Below are 12,562 nucleotides of genomic sequence, written 5' to 3' on the forward strand. Positions count from 1 at the left end.
GAGCTCACACATTCACTCACACAGATATGCTCGTAAACCCACATGTACCTTTGTTTGCCTTGATTTCACCCACTCCTCCCTTGGAGTGTATTCAAATAAAAGTTACACTCTGCTTCACTGTTGTGTCTCTGCCTTTCAGTTCTTTGTTTCAGCAGGGACAAGAACCGAGGAGAATAAATCCAGTCTGGTAAGCCCTTGTTATTGTTATCTGTAATAGTTAAAATGAAATGAAAAGAGAGTCCTGGGTGGGCTCTTGGTACTAAACCTAGAGCAGATTTCAAGCCATCTGAGCCTGGGCCGCTAGCTTCAAAGCGCCCCCCAAGAGAAAAATATGCTGGTGTTACGGGTTGAGTTTGTTCTCCTTGGTTTTTGTCTCTGCTGCAACAAAGAATTGAAAGGCAGAGACACACCAGTGAAGCAGAGTGAATGCTTTATTTGAATACACTCCAAGGGTGGAGCAGGACATAGTCCAGGTGGACAAAGGCCTTGATCCATTAGGAGGGAGGCTTACATACGGCATTCTTGCTAGGAGTTACGTCTTTGACTGACAAGGTGAGGTTGTTTGATTTATGGGTCTTTCTATATCGTCATCCCTCTGAGTCAGCATGTTGGTTCCCCAGGGTGAGGTGTGATTCAGGTAGTTCTTCGTTCGGTTCGACTGTTCCCCTGTTGGGAAGGAAGTTATCTCCCCGCAAAGCCTTTGTTGTCTTCATGTGGGACCGCTGACCTAGGCAGAGTCTGGGCGGCTATTCCCCTGAACCTTAGGTTGAAGGCTTTGGGCTTTCTCTTTGAGCCTTATCTTCCCTTTTCCAGCTGCTCATGTCGATCTTTCTACCTAACATGGCCCCCTTTCTTTCTTGCAAGGAGAAAGGACCATCTCCAGTAACAGTTTCACAAAAGGGCCAGAGTCCCTTTGCTCAGCCCCTCATTGAGGACTGAAAGTCTTTTGCCAGAGAGTGAGTAAAATGGCCAGGGGGTGGAAATGAGGTTTCCAGGAATCATTAAGATATGCACCTTATGCACAGTGGTACCAAAACTCACTGGAGAAGCCCTGACCTGGGTGGTGATTAGACTGAAAGAACATAAAAATGTAAGAGTCAACAAAGTTATGAAAGTTGGAATGTTTAAACAGGCCGCAAAGAAATTGTTTCTCCTTTACCTGGATGTTTTATGAGAATAGATATTATGTCACGTTGGGACACATGCCCCTTACTTGGTATTGTGAAACCAAAACATTTTGATGAAGTCCTAATAGAGGCTACAGTAGACATGTAAGGGTAAATGGAATCAAGGTAAAAGTTTGTAGGAGACATGGTATGTTTGAACAGGCTTTATGTGAAGTGGCTGTGTTACTGGAGATGGGTTTTTGGTCTCACTGCAAGAAAGAATTCAAGAACAGACACAAAGAGCCACTGAGCATTAAGCATTTACTTAGAGAAGAAACCTTCAGAAAAACACAAAGAATACATGCCCGAGAGCTGGGGTGTAAGCAGACCGAGAGAAGGTGGCACCAAGGGAAATAAATCGGGAGCCGTTTTTTTATATGAAGGGAGATGAATATTGACTAAGTGAGATTAGGCTTCAAAGGGGACAGGTGGAGTCTCCCTGGAGTTGGGGCTTGCTCCACCCTCATGTCAGGTGGGGGATTTTGACCATACTCGGTTCTCTTTGAAACTGTCCTGTGGTGGTGCCATGCAGGGAGGTTTGATTTTTACCATGTTGTGATGGAGGGTCATTTTTACTATGTTGAGATAATAAAACTCTTTATTATTCTACTATGCTAATGAGTGCATAATGTATTTGGCAGGGATCTCCCTGCTGTTGAAGCATAGCATGAGATGAGACAGTTGAAATAAAGGAGGCCTTCTTCTTAAAGAAAAAGGAGACAGAACTTGCTGCTTTGAAAACCTCCAGCCACTCTTAAATGGCAAGTGATGCCAAAGTTAAGGGAAGGCTTCCAGGCAAGGGCCACATCCAGAGCCCTCCTGGGAAAATGTGGTGTGAAGATGAAGCCAAGGCTGTGACTATACTGTCTTCTGTTTAGGCCTCAGAAAGATCTGGGCCAGCACTTCCAGATCCTTAAAGTCAACACAGACCTTCCAAGAAGTTGAAGGCTGTTGTCCCTAAGCAGTCTCAGCAGAAGCCCAAGTCCCAAAGGGTTTATCCCAAAGAGAGTTGTGTATGAGCCTCTGAAATAACAGAGTGAACCTCAATTAAGAGTCCTAGAAGGTTCACATAGGGACTTAAGAAAAAGAAATTTTAGCAGAAAGACTGGCAGCACAGCATGAACCAATCTGAACTAATTGGAGGCTCTTCAAAGACACTTAGTGGATAAATTCCTACTTGGACTGCCCTTTCATTTTAAATAATGTTGACAAAAGGCCTTGTGCCATCTCATAAGGAATACTGCATGTGATTACATGATAATACATTTTAAAATGTTAACACTGATGACAAAAAGAGATTGTAGATGTGTTACCTTAACTTTGTTTTAACAGACATTTATGGAGCACCTAAGAAGAAAACACAGTACCAGGTGCTTTGGAGGAGAGAGAGATAATAAAACTCTTTATTATCCAATCATCCAGAAACTCAGATCCTAGGGGGTGGTGGAAAGAGACACACATATGCATATAAGTAATGTCAAAATACGTGCAAACATGTGCTACTAGAGACTATGAAAGAAGGACACGATTAATGAGACCTACCTAATGTGCACCATACCGAAACAGAGAAAGGAGATCTTCTGCCCTCAAACCCCTGGCCCTTCTCCTTCTCTCATTCTCTATTCTGGTCAGTTACAGCTTCATTCCCCCGACCCTCCTTAAATAGTTCCCATGTATGTAGGCCCATTTTCTCCTTTTCTTCCAGTACCTCAATGCCGTTAAGGCCCCCACACCCAGAGTTACTGAAAGCACTGTCTCCATCCAATCAGCAACTGGTAAAGGCTTTGCTATGATAGATTTGGCTCATGTGTTCTGTTCAGTGCCTATAGCAACAGGACCTCCACTGCAGTGCAACTTCACCTTCACTTCTGAAGGGATGTGATGCACATTTACCTGGCTATGCACAGGGTACCTGGGCAGCCCTCAGGTAGGGAAAGGCCGTGCCACCTGGGTTAAATTCCTGAAGATTTTTTGGTAGACCAAGGGCCACTCCCTCGCTGACACTACCAAGACGAGCTACTGACCCTCTTGGCACCCACGATGTTAAAACAAAGCCAACATCTTATAGACCTTTGTGGGCCCAGTGGGCAAGTCCTCATTTGCAAATGTTACATAAGCCCATTGACACTATTTAAAAACCGGCCTACCTTGAAATGGCCCCCTATGGGCAAAAGGCACCAGAATTTGTCCAGATTGCAAAACAGCAGTAGCTCTTGGTTGGGACTCCTGGAGAGTTCTTTACTGTCGAGGTTTCAGCAGCCTCGTCTCACGCCTCCTGGAATCTCTTAACCTCCTGTGATGACCATAAATTGTCCTTGGGATTCTGTGGGAAGAAAGAACCCTGCTCAGCTCCAGGATACAAGACACTAGACCGGACATGCTGTCCACATATTGAGCTCTCCTGCCATTAGAAGTGCTCACAGGTCCGGGCCTGTGACACTCAGTTGCCAGTTGCCCATTAGGCCCTGGGTTATAGTCGCAGCATCCTCGCAAGTTAGGCAAAGCCACCAAGGCCTCCTTGTTACAGATGGAGGCATCCCTGGGCCCTCTGGCATATCCATCCCACTAGCAGGAGGGCTTGACCTTCCCCAGCATCATTCCCTTGCCAGATGCCACAGTGCTGGAGGAGGTCACCCTTCTCTCTGACCCCTTGGCTACCAGGGGAACCCCTTGGGACCAGCTGAGTGAACAGCAATGGGTGTTCCTCCACTCTGTGCCTGGAATTGTCACCATCACTCTGGTCACCAGTGATGGAGCTCTCATCCCTCAACCAGGACATCTCTACTATGATGCGTCTCTGGGACCCGAGGGTCAGTCAGCACAGTTAACGGAACTTTAGGCAGTCACCTCAGCACTGGATGTCCTGGCCAATAGTCTGTCCCAACTGCACTTTTTTTTTGGTATCATTAACCTACAATTACATGAGCGACATTATGGTTACTAGAGCCCCCCATCATCAAGTCCCCACCACATACCCCATTACAGTCACTGTCCATCAGCGAAGCAAGGTGCTACAGAATCACTACTTGTCTTCTCTGTGTAGTACAGCCCTCCCCGTTCCCTCCCTACATTATGTATGCTAATCGTAATGCCCTTTTTCCCCCCTTATCCCTCCCTTCCCACCCATCCTCCCCAGTTTCTTTCCCTTTGGTAACTGTTAGTCCATTTTTGGGTTCTGTGAGTCTGCTGCTATTTTGTTCCTTCAGTTTTTTTCTTTGTTCCCAGAGTTCGGAGAGTTACTGTTTCTGCTATAACTGGGCCCAGAGTTACCTATAATCAGACATCTACCTGGTTAATATTTTTCCAGTCTGGGTTTTTAACTCAAAACCTTCACTATATATGTGTGTGTGTGTGTGTGTGTATGTGTACATATATATGTAAATTACAGGCTAAACATAGAAAGTGAGGAATCTTAGTAAATTCATAGAAATAAGTGTGTTCATTATCAAAAAAAAGAATGACAATAAATAAACTAGATATTCAATATAAAAATTAGACAGTAAGCAATAGAACAGTGATTCTCAAACTTTTCAGTCTCAGGCTTCTTAAAACTTATTGAAAACCACAAAAAGCTTTTGTTTATGTGGGTAATATGTACCAATATGTATCATATTATAAAGTAAAAGTAAGAAAAAATTACTCATCAATTCCTTTATAATAACAATAATAAATCTATTATGTATAATACAAATGCGTATTTTTGCAAAATGACTGCATTTTCCTAAACAAATTGTTGTAGTGAGAAGAGTGGCATTGGTTTATATTTTTGCAAAAGTCTTTAGTCTCTAGCATAATACAGGATAGCTGGATACTCATTTTTTCTTTGGCATTTTAGCATATTAATATTCTTATTTTAGAACATCCATCTGTTTCAATGTCACAGAGCCTCTGGAAAACTCACTGTCTACTTTCAAGGAAATGAGAATGAAAAAAGCTGTATAAAGCCTTCATATTATTATGAAAATAGTTTTGATGTCAATTCTCTGAAAAGGTCTTGAGGACACCCCTAGGGGTCCCTGGGCCACACATCAAAAAACCACTGCAAAAGAATAAATCTAAGAAATACAGGAAGTAATACAGAAAAAAAGCTGAAAATAATGAATTAAAAAGCAGAGCTGGTAAACCCAATTCCCTCGAAAAATTAATGAAAAGGTAGATATTTGACAAGTGCAACCACAAAGAAAGAAAAAATTAGAATGTTTGGAATGTGAGCCACTGCAAACATAGAGAAGAAATTATTATATATGATCATATATAACCAAACCTGAAAATATCAGCAAAATAGATAATTTAGAAAAATACAAATTACCAATATTGCCTGAAGAAGCAGAAGAAAACTGGAGTAGGACCATAATCGTGGAAGAAAAGGAAAAAGTTCACAAGGAATGAGCTCCAAAAATGGCACCAGGCTCACATGCTTTTACAAGAAAATTCCCTCTTTAAAATTCCTCTAATAATGGCTTAGAAAAATAACATGTTTCACAGAATAGCTCTTTCCCTTAACTATAAGCTGTCCTATAGCACAGTAAAATAGAGAAATTGCAGCATTTATAAACTTGGATAAATACTGAAAAATGTGACAGAAACAGTAGAAAAGAGAAAACTGTAAGCCCAAGCCATTTATGATATAAAAATCCCAAATCAAATACTTTCAAATCCAATATAGCTGTATGCCAAACTGCTTCATAATCAAGCAGAGTTCTAAACATCTTGTTTGTGAGATAGATATTATAAATTCTGAATAATTCTAGAGATTGTCACAAAAGTGTGAGTTTAAATAATTTTGTTGAAACATTAGGGGTAAAACATTAGGGGTAGCCATTAGAAGACTATAAATGTAATGTGCAACTTCTAGAACACTAGAAGGAAAAACATTTTAACTCTGCAAAACTAAAAAAAAAGACAGAATATAGTAAATATAAAGTAGGATTGCAAGAACAGATACAAACATCATTAATCACATTAAATTTAACTGGATTAAATTCCTCTCTTAAAAGAAAAACAAGTGGTTTGGGTCAAAAAGCAAAATCTTACCTATATGTTTCTTACAAGAGACAAACCTGAAAGAAAATAAAAATAAAGGGATGAACAAAGATACATATACTAGGCCAGTTGTTCTCAAAGTGTGGCCTTTGCACCACCAGCATCATTACCACTAGTGAAGTTGTTAGAAATGCGCCTTAGAGGGCCCTACCACAGACCTACTTAATCAGAAACTGGCAGTAGGGGCTAGCAATTTTCATTTCAAAATACTTTGGATTTTAAAATAATATGAATGCCCACTCACATTTGAGAAACATTGCCCTAAATGTTAACTAAAAGACAGGGGAAGTGCTGAATATTACTATCAGAAAAAATATAATTCAAGGTAAAAAGGGACAAAAAGACAAATACCATATTGATAGAGTAAAATCCACAAACAAGATATTAATGTTATGAAGCTTTACACAGTATACAACATCTAAATAAAAAACTTTTAAAATTATAAGAAGAAATGAACAAAACCACCATCATAAAGAGAAGCCAATATTCCTGTCAGAGAAAATGGGCAAGTAAAATAGATTAAAAAAGAAGAATATGGAATATTTTAAATAAAATTCAAAAACTTGGTATAATAAGGAACTTCATATCTAATAAGTAAGCTTTTTCTAAACTTTTAGGGGTTAAAGAGGAACTCAAATTTAAAATCAGAAGATAAGAGTAATGAGCAGAAATGAAATCTAAACAGTGCCCACATGAAATTTCAGAATTTTAAAGCTTTTGAAAGAAATAAACAAGTAAATAAATGAACCAAGCATTCAACTCAAGAAGGTAGTATAAAAAAACATGTGAACAAGGGAAGTAAAAGGAACTAAAGATGATGGTAAAAATAAAGTAGAAAATATTTCCCCACTCTAGACTTCTTAATTAGCAAAGCCAAGAATCTTTTCTTTTCAAAAGCAATAAAATAGACAAACCTCTGGCAAGGCTGATCATAAAAAAGGGTGAACACACAAACATTAGGAATGTAAAAGGGGATGTACCTAAAAAGATAGAGATGATGAAATACAGACTACTTTGTACAACTTTGAGACCTAGGTGAAATAAGACTTCCTAGTAAAATATCAACTCTCAGAAATTGACTCAAGAAGCATTATTCGTTTCATTACTTTTTCTACAAGAAATTGAAAAGGAGTCATTCTTCCAACCCCCAATCCTGGGCCATGGTTCTAGGTTCAGACAGTTTTAGAGGCAAATTCTACCAACCCTTCAATGAACACATGATTTCTGTAAATACAAGAAAAACAGGGAGGTTTCCCAGTCCATTCTACTAGGCTAATATTAATTAACTTAATACCCAAATTAGATTAAAATAGTATCCCCCCAAAATACAAAACCTGTGGATGAAATTCACTTTTGTGGTTTTTCAGATGTAAAAATAACAACCATGACGAAATAGAGATACAAAAGTAGTTCAATATTAGAAAATTCATTAATGTAATTTGTTTCATTCATTCCTTTATTCAAGAAACACTTACTGAATGCCTACTATGTGCCACACATTGATCTGGGTATAAAGGAAATGACCCATTGTAATGAAAAAAAATAAAACAGAGTCCTTGCCCTCATAGATCTTACAGACTTGTGGGAAGAGAAAAAAACAGAAATATTTTCAGAGTGTTATAAATTCTATTAAGGGCAACCGAATGGTGATGTAGTAATAATAAAGGGGAAGGAATATATGTTTAAATAACCCTTTTCTAATGTGCTTTATATATTAGAGTTACAACCTAAGGATGGAAGGGAACATTCCACAGAGAGGAAAGAGTAGGAGCAAAGCACCGGAGGCAGGAAAGAGCTTGGAGGTCTGAGGATCAAAAAGAGGGCTGGTTTTGCTGAAACAAAATGATGGGGATTCTGAAGAGCAGGGGTTGGCAAACTATGGCCTGTAAGCCAAATCTGGCCTACTGCCAGAATTTGTAAGTAAAGTTCTATTGTAATACAGTAAAATCCCTTTGCATACTATTGTCTACGGCTGCTTTCACTATGCAATAGTAAAATTGAATAGCTGCAACAGAGATCATACATCCAGCGAGGACAAAAATATTCACTATTAGGCTCTTACAGAGCATGCTGATGGTTGTAATGCCATCTGCACCCTTGTAGAAGGTCTGCATCGCTTTCTAAGTGTAATGGAGAGTCACTGGAGAGATTGAGGCAGAAGAGTTTAAGGTATGATCTACTTTCATTTTAAAAAGCTGGCTTTGAGATGACAATATTGGTTACATTTGGAGTAGGCTATTGGCCAGAAGAGGGCATGATGGAGCCTTTTGGCGTGCTTAAAATGTTCTGTATCTTAATCTGGGTATATGTGTGGGTGCAAGGGTGTCTGTGTGTGTATACCAAGCTCTATTTGTAAGACTTTCCTACTTTACTGTGTACATATTATACCTTAATAGGAAAGGTCTGAAAGCAAAAAAACACACCATAAACAAAAGAGAAAAGGGACAGTGTAAGAGAAGAACTTGCAATACATACACAAAAACTTACTACCCATTAGCAAAGAAATCTTGGAAATTAATTAGAAAAAGTCAAAATGATATAAATAAAAACAGTATGATATGGGGAAATGGGAATGTTAATTAGTACAGCCTTTTCAGAAGGTGATTTGTCAACATCCATTAGATTAAAAATTCAATACTCTATAACCCAGCAATTTCACTTGCAGGAATCCATCCATTCAACAGAAATACTTGAACATAATGAACAAATATGTACATAACCTAATGATATTCAGCACTGGATCTAAAACTTAAAAACCAGTAACTGCTATAATGACAAATTACTCATTCACATGGGCATGATTTTATATAATCACTGCCTCCACAATGCAGAAGAATATATGTATGGATGTACATTAAAGATGCCTGGGATATTGGGAATAGAAAATCATGCAATACCATACAATTATTTTTTTCAAAGGTATACAACAAACTCCTGACAATTTGGAGTTTCAAAAGTTGAAGACATAGGGGGAGGTAAAATGGGTCCTTCACTCCACACCAACATTTTATTTAAAACTTTCAAACAGCAAACCTGAAAGAACACCAATACACCACTTATAGATTTTGTCATTTTAATATACTTGGGTCTTACATTTTTAATTCAATATACTTTTAAATGTGCAGTTTGGATTTTTTAGCACACGGATATTACTTTTTGTAATAACAATATGGTTTCAATAATGAATAGATATTACTTCCATAATCAGAAAAATTAAATACTTTTACAACTTGTTTCCTCTGTAAGTCTTCTTCTACACACTGATTTCTCATTTATACATCCAATTCTAAAAATAAAATGATCAACACTTAGAGTAGTATGGCCAGGCTGCCTTACTCCATGCTTGACACAAAAATCATCCCCTTATTTCATCCCTGAAATGATGATCCTGCTTTTAAAGCTTAAGTTATTTAAATTACCTTTGGCTACACATTTCTAAAACACCTTTTCCTCCTTATAACTGGATATTACTTTAACTACACATTTTGACCCAGTCATCTTTTCACTTGCAAGTTCATTGCTGTTACACGTCATAGTAAGGTTATGATCTAGCATTATGACTATAATGGGGAAAAACACTGCCTGAAAAGCAGTAAATGTAGAAAACTATCATCTTTCTCCCTTGAGTACTTTCGCTTTCATTTTTTGCATTTTATTTCCTCCGCATTCCATACTCATACATGCCAGTTGTTACTATCATTCCTCTTACTTCATCTCTAAGACATAGAACACAATTTCGAGCAATTACTGATGACGAGCTGGCATTTTCAGGTTAACTTCCTACTTCTGATACAGAAGAATTGAACTTCTCAGATCACTACTATCCGTGCTAAGAAATAAGAAACAAAAACATAAGAATTCCAAGCCTTCCCAAAGAAATCCCACATTCAAAAAGGCAGTATTCATATAAATGCTACACATAAAGACACAATGGCATTTCATTATAGTAAACTATTAAAGAATAAATCAAGAAACATCCTTTTTTTGAATAAAGGTTAAAACATGCGAAACCCACAAATATTTACAACTTTTATGCCTTATTCAAATCTACGCACTCTCCAACTAACACCGAAAGTACTATTTCCACAACTGGAATGGCAATGAAATTACGACTAATTCCACTGTAGTCAAAAACATAATGAACACACGCGGAATACTGACTGCAAATCAGGATGTTTGCCAGATCAGATGTAAGCTGTTTCAGGCATAATAGCCAGCCTTGGCCTGTGCAAATGCCTCTCTGTTATTCAGGAAAACTTGTCTCCTACCACTCGTGGCTTGTAATACTTCAACAATACCAAAGCACCTCCATTTCCTCTCCAATTAACGCCAAGCTCCTAAAAACTATTTTTTAACCCTCCGTTGTTGCCTCTAATTCCTTACCGTTACAATTGCGTTCCTCAGGTTGCTTGTTGGTTAGCCAGATATCTCCATACCTGTCTTCGTTATTCCACAGCGCCAGGTAATGACTCCTACCGCCCTTCAAGGTCTCTTTTGTATCTCCTCGTGCACACTATTTCTAAAGGGAGTTTCTAAGGAAATGGTGTCCAAGGTCTTCCCACAGTGGACGCTATCTATGCACAGGATGCCCTGGCCTGTTCTTCTCTCGTTGTCAAGACACGAGACTCTGGAAATTCTCATTTCTATGCCAACTTTCAGAATATTTTTGTATACGAGATCGTTGAGGCTGGGGACCAGGTAGCACTGCTGGTACACCCCGTCGGAGATCGTCACATCAAAGCAGTAAAGAGGCGGTTTCGGTATCCCGTCGCTTGGCTCATCCTCTAACAGGTACCTTTGGACAGCCAGCACAGCGACAGGCACCACCTCCGAAGGGGTGATCCACTGGGGAGGTGAGTCCGTTCTTTGCTCAAGAACATTTCGGATCCAGGACTTGGGCCCTTGGGCCACGGCCCTTCGGATCACCCCTCCCGGGACGTTAGCACCACTTCTCTCACGGTTCGGCCGGTCTAGCCTAGCATGTGTGGGGCTGGCTTCAGGCTGGCCTAACTCACCAGACGGATCGTCAGGCCACTGACTACCCTCTTCACTCCCCAAAGCTAATTTTCCCAGTTCAAAGCGAGAGAGCAAACAACCGCGCGCTAGGGCGACGATCGCTCCCCAGCCTGGCCGACTGAAAAGGCTCCTCCCCCGAAGGGGGCTGCACGTCGTTTCGCGAGTGCGCGTCGGCTCTCTAGCCCCGCCCCTAGGTCGGCGCGCTTCCCTCGCTCAGGCGCTGTTACTAGGCAGCACCGAGCGCGGTTACGTAGCGGGTCCTCGGTTCTGGTGCCCGCGGGATTGCCACGGGAGGGGTAGCAGGAAAAGCATTGGTCGCCCTGGTTCCCAAAGCGTAACAAGAGGGAGGAGAAGGAGTGCTCGTGGCCCTTCTAGAAGGGAGGACGCCGAAAGGCAATGGAAAAGAGAAGGTGGACGTAAGCGGAGTGCAAGTAGTCGTAGCTCAGGGGTTTGAGGGTTTGAGCCTTGGACCACCAACAGAAAGTAAATCAGAGTTGGTATACTGAATATATATTGAATGTGTATATACCTTCACTGGTGTGCTCCGATATATACTGCACGTATGTATCACTGAATGTGATAATATGGGTTTCCTTTAGTCTGAACAAAACCAGATAATGTATGCACAGCCTAGCACAGAAAGTCCTCCCTAAAAGTATTTTGCTGAGCGCACGGTTGGTGAATTAGTGAGTACTGCCAATGAAAACATAAAATTGTAGAACTGGCTTGGTAAAGAGCTGCCTTTGTATTAGACTCCTTAAAATGTACCTGTTTTAAACAATACCTGGCTTAAAATACAGCTAGGGTGTGCAATTTCAGAAACCACTCCTAAACTACAAAGTAGGTATATGGAACGAATGTAAAGTGAAAAAGCTGTGAGAATAATACTCGGAATTAATAATTAGATGTGCCAATATACACAAAATGTGGTAAGTTTCCTATGAATACTTTTCAAAGGTGGTTATAGACTTGTTTTGATTAATCTCCCTTTGCTACTTCCTCACTGTGCATTTACTATGAAGTACCTAGTATGAGGCAGGCACTGTTTTAGGTCATTGAGGATAATAGTAGTCAGGCTCCTTTCTTCTCATTGCCTCGGATGAAGAACATTGCCATTATTAATCCTTAATTCACTCATTCTGCACATATTTCTTGAGTGCCTGCTCTGGGCCAGGCACAGTCTTGCTATGGACACCAAAAAACGTAGTAAGGGGAAAGGCAGCGGAGGGGGCAGGAGTTAATATTTTATATAGAGTATGATTAAAGAAGGGTTCATTAAGAGATTGAACAGAGCGGAGACCTACGGAGGTGAGGAAGTGTGTATGTGGATATCTTGG

The 12,562-nt window shown here is 40.0% G+C and overlaps 1 protein-coding gene across 1 annotated transcript; it reads right to left on the reverse strand.

Moving 5' to 3' along the window:
- Positions 1–1,410: 1,410 nt before the first annotated feature.
- Positions 1,411–11,537, reverse strand: LOC130681798 (RPA-related protein RADX-like). The gene is made up of 3 exons (XM_057495376.1): positions 11,476–11,537; positions 10,593–11,355; positions 1,411–3,489 (listed from the first exon to the last, which is right to left on the reverse strand). Exons 1-2 carry the CDS (start codon positions 11,535–11,537, stop codon positions 10,692–10,694), a joined length of 726 nt encoding a protein of 241 aa, XP_057351359.1. The 3' UTR covers positions 1,411–3,489; positions 10,593–10,691.
- Positions 11,538–12,562: the final 1,025 nt, after the last annotated feature.

The sequence above is a fragment of the Manis pentadactyla genome, chromosome X (assembly GCF_030020395.1).
Source record: "Manis pentadactyla isolate mManPen7 chromosome X, mManPen7.hap1, whole genome shotgun sequence".
Taxonomy (NCBI): domain Eukaryota; kingdom Metazoa; phylum Chordata; class Mammalia; order Pholidota; family Manidae; genus Manis; species Manis pentadactyla.

Excerpts from the sequence above, each read along its gene's own strand:
- LOC130681798 (XM_057495376.1), bottom strand. The coding sequence starts at position 11,537 with ATGCTTTTCCTGCTACCCCTCCCGTGGCAATCCCGCGGGCACCAGAAC. Across the intron at positions 11,356-11,475 it reads CAGAACCGAGGACCCGCTAC|GAGCCTTTTCAGTCGGCCAG; the intron begins GTAACCGCGCTC and ends CCTTCGGGGGAG.